We start from the raw sequence: 23,225 nt of genomic DNA on the forward strand, positions 1-23,225 counted from the left end.
ATATATAATACTAGCCTGAGCTACTTCTCTATACCATATGTAATCCACGTGATTAAAGTTTACTTAGCTTTGAAAATTTATACATTCCGATTCCTCGTCATAACTCTTTCTGTCTATTTCCAACAACCCTACGTGTCTCCTTGTGTGAACAAATTTATTCATCACAAGTAACAACATTGACCTTTTTTATTCCTACCTCAACTAAACCACTACTACTACATAAGGTTAGTTATATATATACGAGGACTCAGGACTATACTATTCCATAGAGGGCACCGATTGTTTCAAAGGATGTTAAATTTTCTCATGCGAATGGTTGTTTAGAGATTGTACACGCATTTCAACTGACTTGGTTTCATATATGCATGCATAGACTAGCTATAGTTGACTTTCACTGCAATGGGTTAGATGAGGAGAGGGTGAGCCTTTACCGTCCTAATAAGCATAAACCTACGTGCTTAATTATGCAATTAAAAGGAGGACCAGCCTACGTTATTGATACTCCTTTTTGAATCCACATGCATACGAGAAGAATAAAATCATTTATGTAGCTCTAGCCAGTTAAAGTGTATAGTGCTTAGTTTGGCATAATCCCATTTTTGTGGCCATGGTAACCAACGGCCAGCGTTAATTGAATTTCTAAGATATTACCTCATTTGGTCCCATGCATTTAAATGTGGTAATTAATGGTTTAAAAAAACATGGGGCAGTCCAATTGCCATGAATATCCACAGTTAAAAGCTGTCACTTTTGATATACCAAACTTAGTATAATATATTAGAAGCTTGAGTACCCACTTAATTTGTGTTAATATTAAGAAAGACTTGACGAATTGCAACTTACCTAAGGTAACATTAATTAAACATTTAAAAAAGGGATTAAGATTGCATCATCAACTTTGGGGGCTTGACTAGCTAGTGGAATTGGTGAGGAACAGAATTAGGTGAAAACTAGCAATCAAACCAAGAAATAATTAATTAGATAGAATTAGAGGATTAGATAAAGTAGAATCTGTTGGGGCCCAACCTATTTGACAATATTGTATTCAGGAACTGAATGAGCAGGATCGATGCTCTGGGGCTGCATCTTTACATTATAGTTTGATGGAAACATAAGGAAATATAATAATTAAATTATAATAATTAGGGGAAAACGTAATGTGTTATGTTATAAAAATATCAGACAACTCAACTGCTTTTGGCTTCTTGCATTCGGAGCTTCCTTTCCAATCTATATTCTTTGTTTTCTCATCCTCATTTTGGTATCCGATGATCAATTCCTATTGTCACATTGACACTCATTTAAAACCCCATGTGCTAATTAATAATTTAATTTTACAAAATATTAAGACACGGTAAATAATTTTTTGAATTTTTCCACCTATTCATGGGTTATTTCGTTCAAGCCAGATAAGACTATAGTTTAAGTTGGACAATTCCTATCAATTGATCCACGTATTTCGTTCAAGTCAGGATAATTCTTATGAGTTAAATTTTTCCACCTGTTCATTTAAAACCCCATGTGCTAATTAATAATTTAATTTTAGAAAATATTAAGACACACGGAAATAGTTTTTTTGAATTTTTCCACCTATTCATGGGTTATTTCGTTCAAGTCATATAACCCTATTGTTTAAGTTGGACAATTCTTACGAGTTGATCCACATGCTCGGTGTTACTTATACATAGTGTACGTAAATTTAAAGTAAAATAATGAAAAATATATAATTGCTTGCTTTTTCAAATGAATTAGTATTATAAATTAAAAAGAACTCTGATTTGATTTACATATTCGTCCATGGAAAGGAATGAAACTCTCAGGTACGATATAAAAATCCATACATTATGTCCATTGAGATAACGACACACGTCACACACATCAATTCCATGGATTCCCCCCCGTCTTCCCCGCAAGCGTTTAGAGACTGAACGCCCCATAATTCTTGTTTATAAATTATAATTCATTCAATAAAGGCTTGGTCTTCGCTTGCAAATTTTAAACAACTAACCTGGAGTTCATTTCTAAATAAACTATAAAGTTTTGCTATCCAAAAACGCGTTTTAGTGCTAGATTTTCAAAGAAATCCTATGGATTGAAAAATGAATATGCATCAGAGAAGCAAACATTAATATATTCACAAGTGGATCTACTTTCCTGTATATGAATTGATTAGACGTTTCAAGGCCTTTTTTATGTGTTTTTTTTTTTTTTATTTGATACCAAAGGCATCATAAACAATATTTCAGTATGTTAGTACCGCAATTTGTTAGCTTGGATTATTGAGGCTGATCATTTCGCCTCGCAGAATCGTCTATGACAAAACTGTAAGTACTTAGCTTAAGATATGGTTAAGCCACAAATAGTAGAGAAAGAGAGAGCTCCAATGCTTAAGGGAGGACCTGTTTTGACTTGTGAAGAGGAGGCTGCTAGCAATAGCTTGGGTTAGATTGAGGTTCTTAAGAAAAATAAGATGCGTAAACATGACAATTGCTTCAACGTGCAAATATGGAAGACACCATTTTTTCTTTCTTCAAGGCTAAGGCATAGATGGGGTCAAGATATATATCACACAACCAGATTATCCAGATCCAATCATTTTTTAAATAGTTGTGGTGAATGGTGATGTTTTACTTCTTAATATATGTGTTAGTTATATATTAGTGACTGAATTACTATTGTTCATAGTTTAAGTTGAGTTTATCATAATAAGAGTGTGCATGACAACCATTCTATTCTTTAGCACTGTTTCTGAAAAGAAACAATTCTTTTCTATTTCTGTGCCTTGGAATAGTTTTTGAGAAAAAAAATGTGTTTGATAACATGTTCTATTTTTATTCCGAGAATGAGAATTGTGTTTGATAACACAACAAATAATATAAAAATAATAATTTCTATTAAATACAAAAAAATTTCAGATCATCACTTTCCTTTTCATATGGTGTGGTTGTGGTGGTGGTGGCGGTGGCGGTGGCGGTGGCGGTACGGTAGTGGTGGTGGCAGTGACGTGGTTAAGATAGTGGTGGTGGTTGTGACGGCAGTGACTATGATGATGGCGGTGGTAATGGTAGCGGTGGAGGTGATGACAATGGTTGCGACAATGGTGATGGGTATGGTGGTTGGTAGCGGCAACAATGGTAGCAGTGGCATGGTGGTGGTGGTTGTGAAGGCATCATGGTGGTGCTGGTGGCAATGACAGTGGTGGTAGGTGACAGTGGCGGTGGTGGTGATGGTAGTGGCGGGGGTGGTGTAATAGTGACAATATGGTGGTGGTGGTGGTGACGATAATGGCTGTGACGATGGTGATGGTGGTTGGTGGCGGCGGCGGTGACGATGACGGTGGTAACTGCAACAATGGTAGTGGTGGTTAATGACAGTGGTGGTGATGGTAGTGGTGGCGATGGCGTGTGATGGCGATGGTAGCGGTGACGGCAGTGGTTGCGATAATGATGGTGGTGGTTGATGGCGGTAGTGGTGATGGTGGTGAAAGTGATAGTGGGGGCGGCGGTGGTAGTTGTGGCGGTGGTGACGATGACATGGTGGTAGTGATGGGTGGAGGTGGTGGTGGTGGCATCGTGGTGGTGAGGGGCGGTGACAATGGCACTAGTGGTACGATGGTGGCGGCAGTCGTGTCGGGATGATGGTGGTGGTGGTGGTGGTGATGGTAGAGGTGGAGAGTGATTGAGAGAGATAAGTGTTTCTCATTTTGTGCCCGGGAACAAAAAAGCAGAAATTTTTTTATTCTTTTTTCTGTTCCCCAGCACAAAAATTAAACCGGTTTATCCCGGGAACAAAAAAATAAACCGATTTTACCAAACGAGTTTTCTATCCATTTCTGTTCCCGGGAACAAAAATTAAAAAAGAATTGATTTTGGGAAGGTTGTCATGCACACCCTAAATGTTATCATGAAATTGTACTTTATGTTTGGCAAGAAAAAAAAGATAAGAGAAAATTGTATTTTTTTTTTTTTGATAAACCACATCTAGGTATCCCCCACAGGAGGCAATCATGTTCGAGCTTAGAACATTCACATTATGGTGGGCTAGCTCTCCAAAGAAATTTTTTTGCATTCATAAGGACTTGAACCCCAAGACTTTGTTTAAATAGAATTAAGCATATACCACTTGAACCAATCTACTTTGATAGAAAATTGTACCTATATATTTATACGGTTACAAAGGAGATTTTTTTATGTTTAACTTTAGATTTTTTTATAAAAATAACCATTAAATATATATATATACATTTTATTGTTACATGGCTTAGGGAGTCAATAGGAAACTATCATCAATAGATTAAAATACTTGTTTAAGAAAAGAAAATATAGAAAAAAAACGAAGACAATTGAAATATGGATTCTAAAAGCCTAGTTCTTCAGGATTTAGCTATAATCTTTGTTTCTTCTTACAATTTCATGGGATACATATCTTTATATAGAAATAAAAGAATATAAGAAGTTACATATGTTCATAATGTGTAGATTACACCATTATTTGAGAATACAAATGGTTGTACCCATAAAGGCATCTAATGCTACCTAGGGGTGGTAAACGAACAAGGGACCTTTTAGGGGTCTTTGGCTCGGCTTGTGAAGGCCCGATCTTACATGTCTAAAATTAGTTATTAAGTCAGACTTGAAGTTGTATAAAAGCTCGTTTAATAAAAAAGCTTCAGGCTCCAATTCAAAAGTTTGGCCTTAGAACCTCTCAGGCTGGCCTAATATATTAATTTTTATTTTTATTTAATATTTTTATACTACTTATAATAATGTGATTTTTACTTTTTAGTTACAGTTATCTTCAAACACATATCATTACATAGTTATATTTATTTTAAATATTTTTTATAATATTTTTTTTATAAAAAATTTAAATTTATAGGCACATATGATAATACTAATTTGAATGTTAAAATTATAAAAAACGATTGGTTTATTCATAAATTGCACTTCTCTCTTCTGAAACTTGCTTATGTTTTTGGCACTTCATCTGTTTTGAAAAATTACACTGTTTACTTTTAAGAGATTGAATTGGGTTACATGTTAATCTATTTTAGTTTGAACAAGTCTCGTAGGAGCCATTTTTCTCTCTCTCTTCAACTCTTAGCATCATTGGCAGGTGGCAAAGTGGGTCGACTGTCGACTCACCCCGACCTGTCGCTAACTCGCAAAAAATGAGGTGGGGCGGGTGTTATAGCAACCCATATCTTTAAGATTTTAAAATGTCATATGATTAGTAGGTTTTATAAGCTTTAACAAGAAAATTTAGTAAACTATGAATTTAGTAAGCCTTTTATGCAAAGTATGTCAAGTTGATCATGTGAGGAACATGATGAGATGAGTAAATATATCATTCATGCCAAGCAAGTCATCTAGTATTCAAGTATATTTATGATAAGGATTCGGGACGTATATGTCATTATGGTTAAAGTTTAGGACCATTGTGTAAATAAACAAGAATTGATCTAAACTTGAATTAGATGTTATAATTAAATTATTTAGCAAATTCTATGAGTTTTAAATGGTCTTAATTTTATCTAATTATGTTTAGATTATTTATGAAAAATAGGTCAAATTATGTTAAATTAGTAACCAATAGGATTCTTTTTAAATGGTTAAAGTCAAAACTATGTTAATTTAAGCTATCCTTGTTATTTTTTCACACCTTGGTCGATCATCTCTTTTCTTTTCTCCAAGTTCACGAGCTCTTCTTCTTTCTTGAGGTCGTAGCCATTAAAGAACAAGGGCAAGTTAGGAGACTTTGATTTAGCCACTTTTTGAACATGGTTTCTTCATAAAACTTAAAGATTATCATCTTGTGATGAAAATCCTTCACTTAGTTCATTGTGAGGGGCTATATATAGAGAAAGCTTTTCCTCCTTCTTGTCAGGCGGGTCCAGGGGGAAGCCTGTGGCGGGGGCCACCACCAATGAGCTAAGGCTACACCAACCGTAGCAATTGGATCTGACACCATGTCTCAACCCAAAATCTTAAGGCTTTGGGTTCATGGGTCCCTTCCACTTATATACTCTTCACTTAGCCCATTACCAACCAATGTGGGACTCATCACACTTGAATATCCCAACAATCTCCCCCTAAAGTGTGAAATCCACCATTGATATGCTCCCCCTCAACCGAGTACCCCAAGCGCAAAGTACTCGACCCGCCTTCTAGCCAATCACCAGGCTAGCTCGAGCCCAATCCGGCTCTGATACCAATGACAGGCGGGTCCAGGAAGAAGCCCGTGGAAGGGGCCACCCCCAATGAGCTAAGTTACTCTAAGTACACCAAGTGGGTATGACGCCACATGTCTCAACCCCAAACGTTAAGGCATTGGGTTCGTGGGTCCCTTTCACTTATATACTCTTCACTTAGCCCATTATCAACCAATGTGGGACTCATCACACTTGAATATCTCAACAATCTCCCCCTCAAGTGTGAAACTCACCATTGACATGCTCCCCCTAACCCGAGTACCCCAAGCGCAAAGTACTCGACTCGCTGATAGCGACTCGGCAAGTGCACCGACCGTAAAGTAATAAAGTTTACCGGAGTACGAGATCATTCCCACGAGGATCAGAATTTTCAAGCACTAGTTCGCTAATCACGTTTTAGTTGGACAATCAAAAGTTGGATTGGAGAGAAATGTAATTGAAGAACTTAAAAATTAAAAACAAGTATAGCATTCAATTGAAGAAAATTCAGAATTAAAAAGACAAAGATGATGATTGATTAAAAATTTAAAACAAGCGTAGTTAAGGTTTCGACTTCCCCCAGTATCCTCGTTATGTTATGAATTAAAGAGTCAAGAACTTGTTCTTAATATATTGCCAATCAATTCTTTCTAAGTTAATTAGGGCTCAATTCCTTGTTACCCTAAATCTATGTGATCTCAGAAGAACCCTAGTTCCCCGATTATTCCCCAAGAAAACATGCATTAAGATCAAGAATTTCAAGATTGTACAATTACCCTATGTCTATCCCTAGATCACAAGGATTGTGATAAATTTATCAATTCAGGGTTCATGCACCAACATCCCTATCGTCATACAATTCCCCAAAATCTTTCTATAAAGAGCAAACTCATATAAAGCATTAAAGACAGATAAATTTATTCAATTATAAAAAGAAAAGAATTCGAAGACAATTTAATTCATAAACATAAAGATTCAATTGGGTTCCATCTACCCTTAACTACATAAAAGACTAGCCTAACATACTGAATTGAAAGACAATAATAAAGAAAAGAGAACCCCAAGTTTGCATTGGTGTGATGTTGACTTGGTTCCTCAGTGTTCCAGCGCTCCGCAACAAGATTTCTCCTTCCGTCTTGGTGTAATGCTCTGGACTTGTGAATTGGTTTGACCCTCAGCTCTTTATTTATAGCTTTTTGGAGTTGTATCCGTCATTAAATCTCCAATGAATCCATATCAGATTTGTGATTGATTTCATCTTTGTTTCCTTTTTGCATTTAATATCTTGGAGATTGGTTGACAGATTTGAGCTTCGAATCTTCATTATATCTTCCGACGAATCTTTCCAGGATTTCTTTCAATTAATAAAGATGTTTCCGCTTTAATCCCAGATATCTTAATCTGTATCTTCTGGTAAATCTTAATTGAATCTTTGGGCTGATTGGTTCGTGCATGGACGTTTTAGCGTGCATTTAGAGAGCCAAAACGTTCTCCCAGTGTATTGCTGTCTACCTCTGGGTGTTTTGGCATGCTGATTAGCGTTTAAACGCACTCTTCGAAGGGAAATTGAGGCTGTCAGGGCGTTTTGGCGTGCTGTTGAGCGTTTAAATGCTCTAATCTAGTGGATTTTGGCTATTTTACTTTTTTAGAGCGTTTTAACGCTCTCCTGAGCGCCAAAACGTCATCTTTCAACATGTAAGTACTTGTAATCTTGCTTCTTTAAGGCTTCAACTCATCTTGTTGCATTCTTTTGGTTTCAAAGGGCCATAATAGGTGTCAAAAGTCCCTTGGAATAAGAATTATGACAACATGTTAGCAAGATATTCAATTATTGCGACTTTACGGTATAAAACCCTAATTTCTATGCAATTCATGATATATATCAATCATAATTAAGCCTAAAAACATGGTAAACCAAGGGTTTATCAACCATTCCCAGATTTGAACATTGTTGTCCTCTACAATGCACTAGTATAAACTTAATGGAATTCAATCAAGACTCTCAATTGCATGGAATTCATAGGCAAAATTTAATCAGAGAAATGGCTACAGAGCATTTAGACTTAAGAAAAGGATGATACATTAAAGCATTAAGATCAACAATCCATCAGTAAAAACTTTTAATGAAATTCCTTAAGATCAAGAACAGGGGAAACTTCCTGAGACACTCCTTCACTAGGTTTATAATTCACTCGCGCTCAACTGTCTAGAGGGTTGGTGTTTCTCTCTTATTCCACTGAATTAACACTACCATAGACTTGCTTATATTCTCACTCTTCATAGTTCTTATGATAAATCAAGCAGATCAAGAGGTCTTTAGCATGGTTGTAACGTGGCCTGGTGAAACGGAGGGAAAGAATTTGGGACAAAAGTTTAAGATCAATATTTAGATTAAGGAACAGAACAAGTGTTGTTCATTTCTTCCGGCTATGGAGCTTTTCTTCTTCTTTCTAGTTCTTCATTTGAACCTTTTTCTTTTGTCGTTTTCTTTCTAAGAATATTTTCTTGCTTTTCACTTCTTTTCCTTTCTTTTCTTTGAGCAATTTGCTTGCTCTTCTTGTTCTAACCAATTTTTCATCCTTGGCCTTTGCCCTTTTGCTTGTACTTCTTCTTTCCGTTGAACGCTTGTATAGTCACAACTTATATCCACTCCTTTCTTCAAATCTGAATTTAATCTTCTATTAAGGTGAGGATTTAATTGGAGAAGTGGCTATTCACATTCAAGGGTTTTTCATGAATAAAAAGGTCTAGGCTCAATGGGGCTTAACTAAGGAATATCAATAAAGGTTAGCTATTTGGCCATATAGTTAGAGAAAGAACATGTCTCTATCATTTCTACTAAATATATCACAGACCATTTCAATCAAGAAACAAAGCAAGTTCTAGAGTATCTCAACAGTAGAATGCACACTCAATAAAAATTTTCTGTATAGGCTCAAAACCTCACGGCTATGAATGCACAGTAATTATCCTGTTCTTTTTCTCAAACAAATTCAATATCAACATATATTCAATGAATCATGTCACTTATTGCAATGATGCTCATAAAACAATGTATAAATGCATCACCATGCTCTGAATCAATTACTAATTTAAAATTCCCGCCATTTTACAATTAAAAACACTGAGAAAACTTTAAAAATTTCAGAATTTTCACAAAACAGTGGCTTGGGGTTTTCAAAACAAACTAAAATTAAAAATTAAATTCAAAAAGAATTAAGCTAAAGAAAAGGAGAAAGGATTTGAGATAGTTCCCTGTTTTAGCCGGATATTCTGTGTGTGCTCATGAAGTTCCTCCAGCTTACTCAATTGTGCTTAGATGAATCGCGCGTTCCCCATTCCCAGATTTAAATGTTGCTGTCCTCAGCAACAGATTTAAATCTACAATGAAATCGCATGAGAAATAAAACACAACTAGTCATTCTCTTGTTGTTTGTTCCCTTTTCTTCACCTGTAAAATTCACTCAACGATAGCCATTAGTCTCAATGTCTTCTCCTATATTTTTGTATTTTTCTCTTTATTTAATTCAAAGTAAAAATAACTAAAACAGTGAAATTAAAATAAAACAATAAAGTGTGGGTTTGCCTACCCATTAGCGCTTGTTTAACGTCACGACCCTGACGTACCTGATTTTTATGGGGGTTCAAAGCATGATCTTGGTGATGACCAAGCTCCATCATTCAGAAAGTGTGTCCTCCCATAGTGCTCTTGTGCATATAAGTGAGATGGAGTAGCCTCAAGAACTTTGAATTTGGTATTTATATGTTTTCCCTAGCTCCTGGGCTTCTCCATCTTAACTTTTGGCTTACTTTCTTGAGAAGACTCCTCATTGTGTTCTTCTTCACCTTTCCTTTCACCAATATAGTAGACTTGATCTTCCAATTGAGCTACGAATGAGGGGAATTCTTTGTCAAAGAATTTGAAAATTGCTTGCTCTCCGTCTACCCGTAAGATCAACTCGCCTTTAAGTACATCAATCAGTGCTCCTGAAGTTGCCAAGAAGGGTCTTCCAAAAATCATAAGAATTGTGGCATCTTCTTCAATGTCAAGGATGACAAAATCAACAGGAATGATGAATTTGTCTACCTTTACCAATATGTCCTTAATGATGCCATAAGCTTGCTTTGAAGAGCAGTCAGCCAATTGCACTATCGTCTTTGTGGGCTTCACTTCAGTAATCCCCAGCTTCTTCATCCTGGAGAGTGGCATGACATTGATGCTAGCTCCAAGATCACATAAAACATTGTCCACTTCCACTTTGCCTATAGTGCATGGAATGTTGATGCTCCCTGGATCCTTGACTTTGGTAGGTAACTTCTTTTGGATGATAGCATTACATTCCTCCGTCAGATTCACTGTCTCACATTCCTGCAACTTACGCTTTCTTGATAATAGATCCTTCATTAACCTTGCATAGTTGGGCATGTTCTCTAAAGCTTCAGCAAAAGGAATGTTGATCTGCAACCTCCTGAATATGTCTAGAAACTTTGAATACTTCTGCTTCTGAATCTCTTTCTTTAATCTTTGAGGATAGGGAATTCGAGCATATGGGGAGAGATCCAAAGGCTTGTCTTGCCTTTCTAAAGCTTTCTTCTTCTCCCACTTGAATAGTTTCTTTTTAACTTTTTCAGGAATGCTCTTGTCAACTTCAATAGTCTCATGTGCCTTTTCTTTATTCTGTTCTTCAACTGATGCCTCCACATTTCTCTTCTTTTCTTCAGGTTGCTCCTCTATAGGCTGAATCACTGTCCCACTCCTAGTGGTGATAACATTGCAATGCTCCCTTGGATTGACAACTGTGTTGCTTGGAAAAGTACCCTGAGCTTTCTCAGAAAATTGCTTCGACAACTAGCCAATCTGAATTTCCAGATTTCTTATGGAAGCTTCTTGATTCCGGTGTGCTGCTGTAGTCTCTTGCATGAAAGCAGATATGTCCTCTCTGAAAGCATTTGCACCTTGAATATAATCAGAAGTGGTCTTGCATAGCAGTGCAACAACTTTCTCCCACTCAGAAGTGTTACTTTGTTGTGGGGTACGTGGTTGCACTGAAATGGGAGGATTGAGCTGATGGTTGGATTTGTAACTCAACCCTGGATGTTGATTCTGATTCTTCTGGTCATACCAGAGTCTGTTTACTTCAGCATTTTCAGGTGCTCTCATGAAGTCGCAATCTTCAGTAGCATGAGTACCTGCACATATACCACAAGTAATTTGAGGATTATTAACAGAAGAGACTTGAGAATTAGCAATTTGCTTTGTGAGAGCATCTAATTGTGCTTGTTGTTTCTTATTTATTTGCAGTATCTGTTCATTCTGGGCCAACAGCGCATCATAGCCGTCACGCTTCATGATCCCTGCTCTCTTGCTTGGGACTGGAGCATTATCGAACTCCTGAGAAGCTAGAGATTCCAGCAATTTTAGCGCTTCCTCAGGAGTTTTTGTTTTCAGAGATCCTCTTGCTGCAGCATTCACCAAGGTTCTTGTGCTCGACGTCATTCCTTGGAAGAAGGTACGTCCCTTCTCCCAAGCTTCCATGCCATGTTGTGGACACTTCCTGAGCAATCCTTTGAATCTTTCCCATGCCTCGTACAAGGATTCACTTTCTTTTTGTTCAAAAGCAGTGATTTCTGCTTTGAGCCTTTCCGTCTTTGAGGCGGAGAAGAATCTGGCCAGGAACTTTGTAGCCAAATCATCCCAGTTGGTGATGCTTCCTTGAGGTAGTGACCGCAGCTGTAACACCCCATGTATACCCGGAATATTAACATTACATCGTATTAAGCGATGCTTAATTAAAAATGCGGAATATTCTTTTTCTTTTCAATTATGACGTCATTATCAATTACCAACTTGATTACTTAATCAATTTCATAAAATAACGCCTGTATGTAAATTGCAATAAGACATCTACTGAAATACCTCAATCTATAGATAAAGTGTGTATCTAAATCACGGCATTACATCAAGTAATCCGGACAATATCCTGATACATTATTACAACTTCAAAAGACTCAAGACATAATAATACTATGTGTCATGGACAATCCACATGCTCACCAAATAGACATAGTAAACTACAATCTCAACATAAAACTCCAAAATCATAACTGAAGCTATAAGCATATAAACAGCATGCAAATCCAGCATCCAATCATGGCAGCATAAAATAACAGCACTCTAACTCAGCTCCGGCCTCCTGCCGCCTGAGGTCTCAACATTACCTGATCCTGAAATAAGAATTCCCCAAACGTGGGGTGATATCTCTAAACTAGAAATCTCAGTAAGACAAGGGGTCCTCAAGGATCTTCCACCCCAAGCTCACTTACATGTACAATATCAGTTCAAAAGCATTTATATCATTATCAGTTCCAAAAACTATGTAGTGCAACAGATATCTATGGCATGTGTGTAATCACTATCTACTGGCCAGAGAAATGTAGGAATACGTCTATTCCCTACATGTAGTACAAGGAACACCGCTTGCACCTCACCCACAGCCTCACCCTATTGTATGTTCTACATACTTAGGCTTACCGTATAGGTGGAACACCTCCATGCATATCAACAAGGCACTAACATACAATAGCTCAACAGCATTTCGAAAACATCAAAAGCATGTAACACAGCATGCATATACCATATCCCCATGGGACATGGTGGAACCACAACATGGCTAAACCGAGGACACGAAAGCTTACCTCTAAGCTAGCTATCCAATGCCACAAGCTCAAAGTCCAATCACAGCAGATCACAATCTGATTGGACCAAACATAAATCAATAACATGTACCACATGCATACAAATTAAAGACAACGCCTTTTCATTACGTTTTCAAGTCTTAAAGCTTCTAACAAAGCCACAAGCCCTTAATCCCATGATTCTGGCTTAATCCGTTAAATACAGAAGTTCAACTTCATCAAACTAGGGTCCACAAACCCCCAATAGCCTACTGTACACACAGCACAGCTGCTGTTCTGCGAAATCCAAGAATATCCGGATATCTCACTGTCCATATCCGGATATGCAATATCCGGATATACAGATTCACATATCTGGATATCCAATATCCGGATATCCCAAAACCACGTATCCGGATATCCAATATCCGGATATCAGTTCGACAAATATCCGGATATTTCACGACAGAATGTAGTTTCTGCATTTTCGTGAAGATATCCCTTAAAGGTTCCCTTTTTACCGATTTTAAACACCTAATCATACATTTCTAGATGTGTTAAGCCTCACCCAACAACAAGTTATCATCTTTTAACCTTAACATGCATCAAGCTACCATTTTTAAGCCTTAAAACTCAAGATCAAAGGTTGGTATACATACCAAAGGCCAAAACAGAGGTTCAACTGCTCAAGAAGCTCCCAAAACAGCTTCAACAGCTACTGGGAATATGGTGTACGAAAATGCTACACCAAGACTTGACCTTTCTACCCAAAGGTTGCTTCTTTAAGCAACAAAATGCCCAACTCAAGCTTCCACAATCAAGCCAACCAAGTCAGCCCCAAAACTCTCACCAACAGCAGCTGGAGTACCACTGAAGAACACCCTCACTCATCCACAATGATGTCTCTCACTCACACCAAGTGTTTAGGATGATGAAACAACCAAGAAAATGGGTTCAAGGTTGAGTTTTGGTCAAGAACAAGATAAGAAAGCAATGGAACAGTGCTCCCTCCCAAGCTGATCAGCTCACTCACGAAGGAAATAAAAGAGTCTAGGGTTTTGTGCCCATAATAGGAGTATTTATAGCTCAAACACACTTAAACACACAGTATTAACTTTAATTGCTACGCTTAGCATTTTAATCCCAAACTTTGGATTCTGGAACTACATAATTTTCTAAGAATTATCATATTTTTCTTATATTTTTCTGAGCACCTTTCCGGTACGCGCTTTTCAAAGCCAGTACCGGTTTCTAGCACCAGTTCTCATTATTTGGACTTGAAACTCGTTTTACAAGTCCTACATATTATTATAATAATTACCATGCACTTACTTTAATTTTCCGGGATACTTTTTCGGCACGCATTTATATCGACTAGCAGAACCGATATCTGCACTTTTCTTCCGAAAAGCGACTTTCAGCATTCTTAATCACTTATTACGATTATTAAGCCTCATAAATAATTATTAGGGTCAATTATGGAATCATTTCCTATTTTCTCGTAATTTATTAATTAAATTCCTTAATTAACGGTGCGGGTTCTTACAGCAGCCACCCTCTTGCTTCTTCCTTCAGTGAGCATGGAAATAGTCTTAACAAAATGGCGTCACGTGAGACTCCATTCATCTTCAATGTGTCACAATAAAGTAGAAAATTTTCAAGATGACTGTAGAGGTCTTTTGTGCTTCCTCCTGCGAACTGATATTTTTGAATTAGTTGCAGCAGTGCCGGTGTAAGCTCAAAATTGTTAGCTTCCATGTTGGGTCTAATAATGCTCGCCATCTGCGAAACTCGAGCTGGAGTCATGTAATCTCCCAACGTCCTCAGAGGGTTCTGAAGTATGTTGTTGTCAGCCATTGTTTCTTCCTTCGGTTCCGTTGAACTTGATGTTGCTTCTTTTGCTTTTCTTTCTTTTGCGTTTTTCTGAGTTTTCTAGCTGTCTTTTCTATCTCAGGATCAAACTGCAAGGATCGTGCGTTAACAGTACCTCGCATAAACTAAGAGTAAAAGATTACGCAGAAAAACCAAAAAAGTAAAAAATAGAAAACAGAAAATAATATAACGCAGAAAATACAGAATTATGCGGAAAAATAAAAATAAAAAAACAAAATAAATTAAAAAAAATTTAAAAATAAAAATAAAAAATAAAAAATAAAGATTTAAAATTCAAAAATAAATTAAAAAATTAAAATAAAAAATAAATAAAAATTAAACGAAATAAAAAAAAATTAAACATAATAAAAAAATACAAAAACAATTTACAAAAATAAAAAACAATTTTATAAAAATAAAAATATAAATAAAAATATAAATAAAGATAAAGATAGAATAGAATAGAATAAAATTATACAGAAAATTAAATTGCAGAAAAATAAAAAGTCCAATCTAAAAGGCCTTTAGCTAGGGGTGGCAATTTGTGACACGACCCGCCAACCCGACCCGGACCCGACACGAAATTTTCGTGTATGGGTCAACCTGTTTAATAAATGGGTCGTGTTCAGGTTGGAAAAAAAATAACACGAAAAAATCGTGTCGGGTTACGGGTCAACCCGTGAACCCGCTTTGACCTGTGAAAGTTATTATACTCATTTTATTCTATGGTATAAAAGGCAAAAAAATACCCAGGGTTTCAATTTAACTCCCCTCCAAGCTCCAGCGCAGCTCTCTGCCACGCCTCTCTCTCAAATGTGATTTACTCCAGTCCTCTTTGGGTATTTTTAATTTGGTTGCTTCTTTTTTTCTTGTCCCAGTTGTTGGAGTTTCTTTTCTGTTTGGAAAGGTTCATGGTCTTCTCAACTGCATTTCTCTATGAAGATGGCCCCTTGTTTTCTAGAAAAAGGCTGAGAGTGTCAGATCTTGGACATCAAGATATTGATTTACCTGCAGATGCAGGAATTTGCGGTGATATTTCCTTGTTCACGCAGCAAAATGTAGAAAGGTTTTATTTTTTGGGCATTCATGAGATGCTGACTTGGTCTTTCTGTCTTGTTGCCATCTTTATTTGGTTTTAACATATTAATAAAATCTGTTATCATTGATAACTTGTTAAATTTTATCATTATCATGTTTACATCAAGATTCAATTGGTCTGTATCTTTTATGCTGTTTATTCCAATTAGTCCTCTGATTTTGACATCAATTTCTAACATAGGATTCTTCTGTTCCATTTGTGACTTGTTAGTTTTGATCCACATGTTTCAGAATCACACATATATTCTATGTTAGCAAAAATAATTAATGATTATGATTGTCCTGCTGTAACTCACTCAAGTCCCCATTATTGATGGTAATTTTGAAACGATGCATCTGGTGGTGCAGTGTGGCGTGCCACACTTGGCTGTGAACTTGGAGTGGTTGGTGGGCTTGGAGGGTACATTGGTTGCTTGGGTCGGGTCGGGTCGGGTCGGGTCGGGTCGTGTCGTGTAAATATAAGTTGCACTCAAAATCGGGTTGTATCGTGTCAACCCGTTTATAAATGGGTCGTGTGCAGGTTGAGTTTTATAACACGAATTGTTAATCGTGTCGTGTTTGGGTTGAGTCTATTCGTGTTCGTGTCAGACACAGGTCGACTCGAACCCGACCCAAGAACACGATTTGCCACCCCTACCTTTAGCTACTCCTGATGTTCAAAGATCCAATCACCGGCAACGGCGCCAAAAACTTGATAGCGACTCGACAAGTGCACCGGAGTACGAGATCGTTCCCACGAAGATCAGAATTTTCAAGCACTAGTTCGCTAATCGCGTTTTAGTTGGACAATCAAAAGTTGGATTGAAGAGAACTGTAATTGAAGAACTTAAAAATTAAAAACAAGTATAGTATTCAATTAAAGAAAATTCAGAATTAAAAAGATGATGATTGATTAAAAATTTAAAACAAGCGTAGTTAAGGTTTCGACTTCCCCCAGTATCTTAGTTATGTTATGAATTAAAGAGTTAAGAACATGTTCTTAATATATTGCCAATCAATTCTTTCTAAGTTAATTAGGGCTCGATTCCTTGTTACCCTAAATCTATGTGATCTCAGAAGAATCCTAGTTCCCCGGTTATTCTCCAAAAAAATGCATTAAGATCAAGAATTTCAAGATTGCACAATTACCCTATGTCTATCCCTAGATCACAAGGATTGTGATAAATTTATCAATTCAGGGTTCGTGCACCAACATCCCTATTGTCATACAATTCCCCAAAATCATTCTATAAGGAGCAAACTCATAGAAAGCATTAAAGACAGATGAATTTATTCAATTATAAAAAGAAAATAATTCGGAGACAATTTAATTCATAAACATAAACATTCAATTGGGTTCCATCTACCCTTAACTACATAAAAGACTAGCCTATCATACTGAATTGAAAAACAATAATAAAGAAAAGAGAACCCCAAGCCTCCATTGGTGTGATGTTGATTTGGTTCCTCAGTGTTCCAGTGCTCCGCAACAAGATTTCTCCTTCCGTCTTGGTGTAATGCTCTGGACTTGTGAATTGATTTAATCTTTGTTTCCTTCCGCAACAAGATTTGACCCTCAGCTCTTTATTTATAGCTTTTTGGTGTTGTATCCGTCATTAAATCTCCAATGAATCCATATCAGATTTGTGATTGATTTCATCTTTGTTTCCTTTTTGCATTTAATATCTTGGAGATTGGTTGACAAATTTGAGCTTCGAATCTTCATTATATCTTCCAACGAATCTTTCCAGGATTTCTTTCAATTAATAAAGATTTTTCCGCTTTTATCCTAGATATCGCAATCTGTATCTTCTGGTAAATCTTAATTGAATCTTTGGGCTGATTGGTTCGTGCATGGACGTTTTAGCGTGCATTTAGAGCGCCAAAACGTCCTCCCAGTGTATTGCTGCCTGCCTCTGGGTGTTTTGGCGTGCTGATTAGCGTTTAAACGCCCTATTCGAAGGGAAATTGAGGCTGTCAGGGCGTTTTGGCGTGTTGTTGAGCGTTTAAACGCTCTACTCCAGTGGATTTTGGCTATTTTACTTTTTTAGGGCGTTTTAACGCTCTCTTGAGGGCCAAAACGTCATCTTCCAGCTTGTAAGTACTTGTAATCTTGCTTCTTTAAGGCTTCAACTCATCTTGTTGCATTCTTTTGGTTCCAAATGGCCATAATAGGTGTCAAAAGTCCCTTGAAATAAGAATTATGACAACATGTTAGCAAGATATTCAATCATTGCGACTTTACAGTATAAAACCCTAATTTCTATGCAATTCATGATATATATCAATCATAATTAAGCCTAAAAACATGGTAAACCAAGGGTTTATCACCCGCCTCCTAGCCAATCATCAGGCTATCTCGAGCCTAACCTGGCTCCGATACCATTGTCATGCTGATTTTCTCCCACTTGGTGAATGCTTCACATGTTTCTTCAATCCCAATACAGCTGTACACCATTCAAACTTCTCTGAAGTCACTGCCTTGGTCAGAAAATCAGCATTGTTGACCTTTGTGTCAACCTTCTCCAGCAATACAACCTTGTCTTCAATCTTCTCTCTGATGAAGTGATACTGTATGCCGATATGTTTGGTCCTAGCATGAAAACCTGGGTTCTTAGCCAAGAAAATGGCGCTCTGACTGTCACACCCAACGATCATCTATCCTTGTACAAAGCCAATCTCTTTGCACAACCTCCATAACCAAATAGCCTCTTTAACAACATGTGTCAAGGTCATGTACTCAGCCTCTGAAGAAGATAAAGCAACAGTGTTCTGCCTCTTACTCATCCAACTGATAGCTCCGCCAAATGAAGAAACAACATATCCACTTGTAGACCTTCTACTATCAATGTCACCTCCCCAATCAGCTCCCACAAAGCATCTCAGCTCTAATAATGCCTATCCCATTGAGCCCTTCACGCCTTCATAGCATATCCCAAGGTCAGACGTACCACGAAGATAACGGAACACATGCTTCACAGCCGTCCAATGCTTATATCCTGGCTTGGACATATACCTTCTCAATACTCCCACTGCTTGAGCAATACCAGGTCGAGTACAAATCATGGCATTCATCAAACTCCCAACTGCACTAGCATAAGGAAATGATGCCATCTCTTCTTTTTCTTCTTAAGTCTTGGGACACTGGTCAGCCGATAACTTAGAACCAGTAGACATGGAAGTCAACACAGGCTTGCAGTCAGTCATCTTGAATTTCTTGAGAACATCTTCTATGTGTTAGTATATGGATGTCCTAGAGAGAATCTTTTGATTAGATTAGGACATTTGTGTACCTTTTATATTGTCGCAAATAAATCATAAGCACTCTTTATCCTGTTTCATATTTTGTCTCAATATCATTGTTTATATATTATATGAGTAACTGGATAAATCCCTTGGAATAGAATAGGTATCTCTTCAGTATCTGTGATGAGATCACGATCATGAGGATTCAAGGATACCAAATGTTTATTCCTAATTTTATGTTCCTAGTCTAGAGACACTGAAAATGGGGATCAGTAATCTCGGGTAAGACTAGCACGGCTTATCTACTTGTATTCAGATACAAGGCAAAGACCTCATGAGCTACATATATGGAGATGTCTTAGCTAAAGTCGTGAGTGGACCTATAAGGTATAGCTTGCACTGAACAGACCCACAAAGAGGGTCTATGAGAAAATCTCACAATAGTATCATTAGAGCAGCTTCTTATTATTTGGGTATGTCTTTCCTTAGACCAAAAGTTTTCACCTAGACTATGTTCTAGATGCATGTTTTGATTGTATACCTCGTCTTCCTGAAACATGGAGATTCATAGGTATACCTTTGGGCATGTCCTGAAAGAACACAAGCCTAAGGTGATAAGCTGAAGGAATTCGTCAAATCTCTGTGAGGGATTAGGTTATCTGTAAACCAGAGAAATCGAGATGACATTTACGGGACTCGAAAATCTATGCATAGTAAAAGAGATAATGAGATGATCTGCCTTTAGAGTCAGTAAATTGAAGATTCCCTATTTTGAATTAAAGCTTATCCTAAACTGCAAGGGTTGATACATCTCCTCACCTTAGGTTTAATGGGAAGGTAACCGAGATGAAAGGAAATACATACGGTAACCAAATACATTTAATAGGATGGTCATGTCATTAACCTAACTAGCTCTGAGGAAACAAAGCATTGCTAGTGCTCTGTGTTGTCATTAAATGAGTTGTGGTCTTATTGGGCCCAAGTCCATTTATGTCAGTGGCTAAGTTAGGCCTAATGGGTCACACACTAACACCTTATTGTCTTGACATTATAGCATTAAAGGTTTTGGGTCTAATAATGGTTGTTAGCCTAAGAAGAAGTTTGGATGCCCACCTTAGAGGGAAAAAGGGCGCATGGATTGTTGTAATGGGCTTGGATGGTCCAAGACATTATTAATTAATTTAATTAGTTAAATTAATTATCTAATGTTTAAATTTAAAATTTAAATTATGAATTTGAATTTTGAATTTAAATATTTGAATATTTAAATTAGAATGTTCAAATTTGAATTGGCTATGAAAGGAAGTTTCATAACAAAAGGAAAGGATAAGATCTTGATAGTATCTTGTCAAGATCAAATCTCAAGTATCAAGAGGAGATCTTTGGACATCATCAAAGATGATTGGGGCGCTGATTTGGTGGCTTAATGATGGTCATTTAATCAACAAATGAAGCTCCATTCAGATTTGGTTGGTTGTGGAAATATTTGACTTAGTTGATTCAATTTGAATTGCAACTAATCAATATTTTTGGAATGATTTTGGGCTGATTGGGGCGTATAATATGGCTGATCATATAATGGTTATTAGGTCAGAATATTGACTAGGTGCAGACTTAGTTTTAAGAGGATAGGATAGGAGTTTGTTGACTAGATTTGATTTGCAACATCTCCACTCTTTCCTCCACAAAAGGGGCGCTCCATGATCAGATTTTTCAAATTTATTCCTCTTTCATCTCCTTAAGTGTTTTCCTTTTTGTGATATTCTCCTTAGGGTTTTTGGAAAATAAAAAAGGCCATTCTCTTCTACAATTTGTGCGCTACTTAGTGTGAGTTTTATGGCTGAAAATTCTCTCATCTAAACATAATAAAACCAAGCTTCCTACCTCTTCACAAGGGACGCCTAGCTTGCTCCTTTGTGGTGTTCGAATTGGTGGCTTTTCAAGAAGAGTTCTTGCGTCTTGACAAAGGGTGGTGTGGATCAACATTAGAGAGTTTGAACCTTCAAGCCTAATACTGATCACCTTCGAGTTTTGAGTTACGAACAAGTATCTCTCTGTCCTAGAGTATATATCTTGATTGGTATGTGTGTTTCTGCTTTGAAATTTTTTTGTTTTCATCCTCACATGCCTACGGCCTTCAAGGCTCTATCTTTCACTATGTACTTCTGCTGACTTAACCATAATCTTCCTTTGTCACGCTCCCTTTTAATCTGCATACCCAAGATCACATTTGCAGCGCCTAGATCTTTCATTTCAAACTGCTTTGCTAGCAGTCCTTTAACAGTGCTGATCATCTTCAAACTGTTTCCAACGAGTAACATGTCGTCAACATACAAAGTTAGAATAACAAAGTCACCTTCTAACCTTTTCACTTAAACACAGTGATCAGCATCACAACGGTCAAAGCCAAGCTTCAGCACATAAGTGTCAAACTTCATGTACCATATCCTCGGGGACTGCTTCAGGCCATACAGAGATTTATTCATCTTGCAGGCTAGCTCCTCTTTGCCTCTTGCAATGAACCCCTCTGGTTTCTTCATGAAAATAACCTCATCCAAATCACCATGAAGGAAAGTCGTCTTCTCATCCAGCTGCTCCGTCTTCACCATGAAAATACCTCACCATAATCAACTTCTTCTATCTGTGAATATCCTTTTGCATCCAATCGAGCCTTGTAGCTCTCAATCTCCCCATTGGCACCAACCTTCTTCTTGAATACCCACTTGCAACCAATTGTTTTTCGGTCTGCAGGTAAATTCACCAAACTCCAAGTTTGATTTTTCATCAGAGATTTCATCTCTTCTTTCATAGCTTCCTCCCACTGTTTGGTATCCTCCGAGCTCCTCGCATGTTTTACAGTGCTCGAATCATCACCTGTAATACTAAATGCACAAACATCATCACTAGCACACATGATATAATTTTCAGTTGTATACCTCTCAGATGGTCTTCTTTCCCTCGTGGATCTCCTCAGCACTAGTGCTTCAACCTCAGCCTCAGTTTCAAAAAATTCATCCTCTACCTCGTTATATTCAGCAGCTTCAGAATTCAAATTTCCTAATTCAACTTGTGAGTTTATTGTATCCTCTTTCAAACCCACATCCAACTCCAATGTCTGTGACTTTTCAGGAGCTTCAGGAAAAATTTGATTCAACTTAGATTCTCTGAATACAATGTCTCTACTATAAGTTACACTTCTAGTATCTGGATTCCACAACTTATAACCTTTGACGCCATCCTTGTACCCAATAAAGATACACTTTTTAGATTTACTGTCAAGCTTGCTTCTTTTCTCCTTGGGTACGTGCATATATGCTTCACAGCCAAACACTCTGACACGAGATACGTCTGGCCTTTTTCCAAACAGTGCTTCACACGGAGTCTTCTCCTTAAAGGCCGATGTAAGAGATCTGTTCTTCAGATAACAAGCAGTAGCCACTGCCTCTGCCCAAAACTCAGCTGCCAAGCCTGCACCGCTCAGCATACTCTGTGCTTTCTCCATGAGAGATCGATTCAACCTCTCTACCACCCCATTCTGTTGAGGTGAGTAAGGCGTAGTCTTCTGTCTTACAATCCCATTGCTCGCACAAAACTGGTCAAAATATTTTGAACAGAATTCCCCTCAATTGTCAGTTCTCAGCACCTTGATTTTTCGATCAAACTGATTTTCCACCAAAGCCTTGAACTCGCGGAATTTAGCGAACACTTCATCCTTGCTGCGCAAGAAATATAACCACACATATCTTAAAAAATCATCAGTAAAAGAAACATAATACCTTGATTTTCTATGTGATGCTACAGGTGTGGGGCCAAACACGTCGCTGTGTATCAGGTCCAGAATCCCCTCAGCTCTTCCTCTTATGGAATCAAAAGATACCCGATTTTGCTTCCCTTGCAGGCAATGCTTGCAGAATCCAAACCCCATAGATTAGCTCGGAATTCCATCCACCAACTTCTTTGATGTTAGAGTCTCCAGACCTTTTCCTCCAATATGCCTCAGCCTCCTATGCCATAACATAACAGTGTCCTCCTCCGTCTGTTTTGAAACATAGCTTTCACCACTGAATACTGTGCTACCCTGCAGTTTCCACAATTTACCATGACACTCTCCTCTTGCAATAACCAAAGCTCCTCGAGTCAGCTTGCAAGAATACTTGTCACTGCT

General features: G+C 37.5%; 1 protein-coding gene and 1 non-coding gene across 2 annotated transcripts; one reads left to right on the forward strand and one right to left on the reverse strand.

Moving 5' to 3' along the window:
• Positions 1 to 9,491: 9,491 nt before the first annotated feature.
• On the reverse strand, positions 9,492 to 22,985 carry LOC133316493 (uncharacterized). Its single transcript, XM_061518249.1, has 6 exons — positions 22,837 to 22,985; positions 22,704 to 22,776; positions 11,045 to 11,921; positions 10,687 to 10,987; positions 10,037 to 10,386; positions 9,492 to 9,571 (listed from the first exon to the last, which is right to left on the reverse strand). The coding sequence occupies exons 1-6, from the start codon at positions 22,983 to 22,985 to the stop codon at positions 9,492 to 9,494; spliced, it is 1,830 nt and encodes a 609-aa protein (XP_061374233.1).
• On the forward strand, positions 11,725 to 11,831 carry LOC133316509 (small nucleolar RNA R71). The gene has a single exon (XR_009752213.1). It is a non-coding gene; the product is annotated as a small nucleolar RNA R71 (small nucleolar RNA).
• Positions 22,986 to 23,225: the final 240 nt, after the last annotated feature.

The sequence above is a fragment of the Gastrolobium bilobum genome, unplaced genomic scaffold (genome assembly GCF_033153095.1).
Source record: "Gastrolobium bilobum isolate Gb01-03AN ecotype WA unplaced genomic scaffold, APGP_CSIRO_Gbil_v1 utg8685, whole genome shotgun sequence".
Taxonomy (NCBI): Eukaryota; Viridiplantae; Streptophyta; class Magnoliopsida; order Fabales; family Fabaceae; genus Gastrolobium; species Gastrolobium bilobum.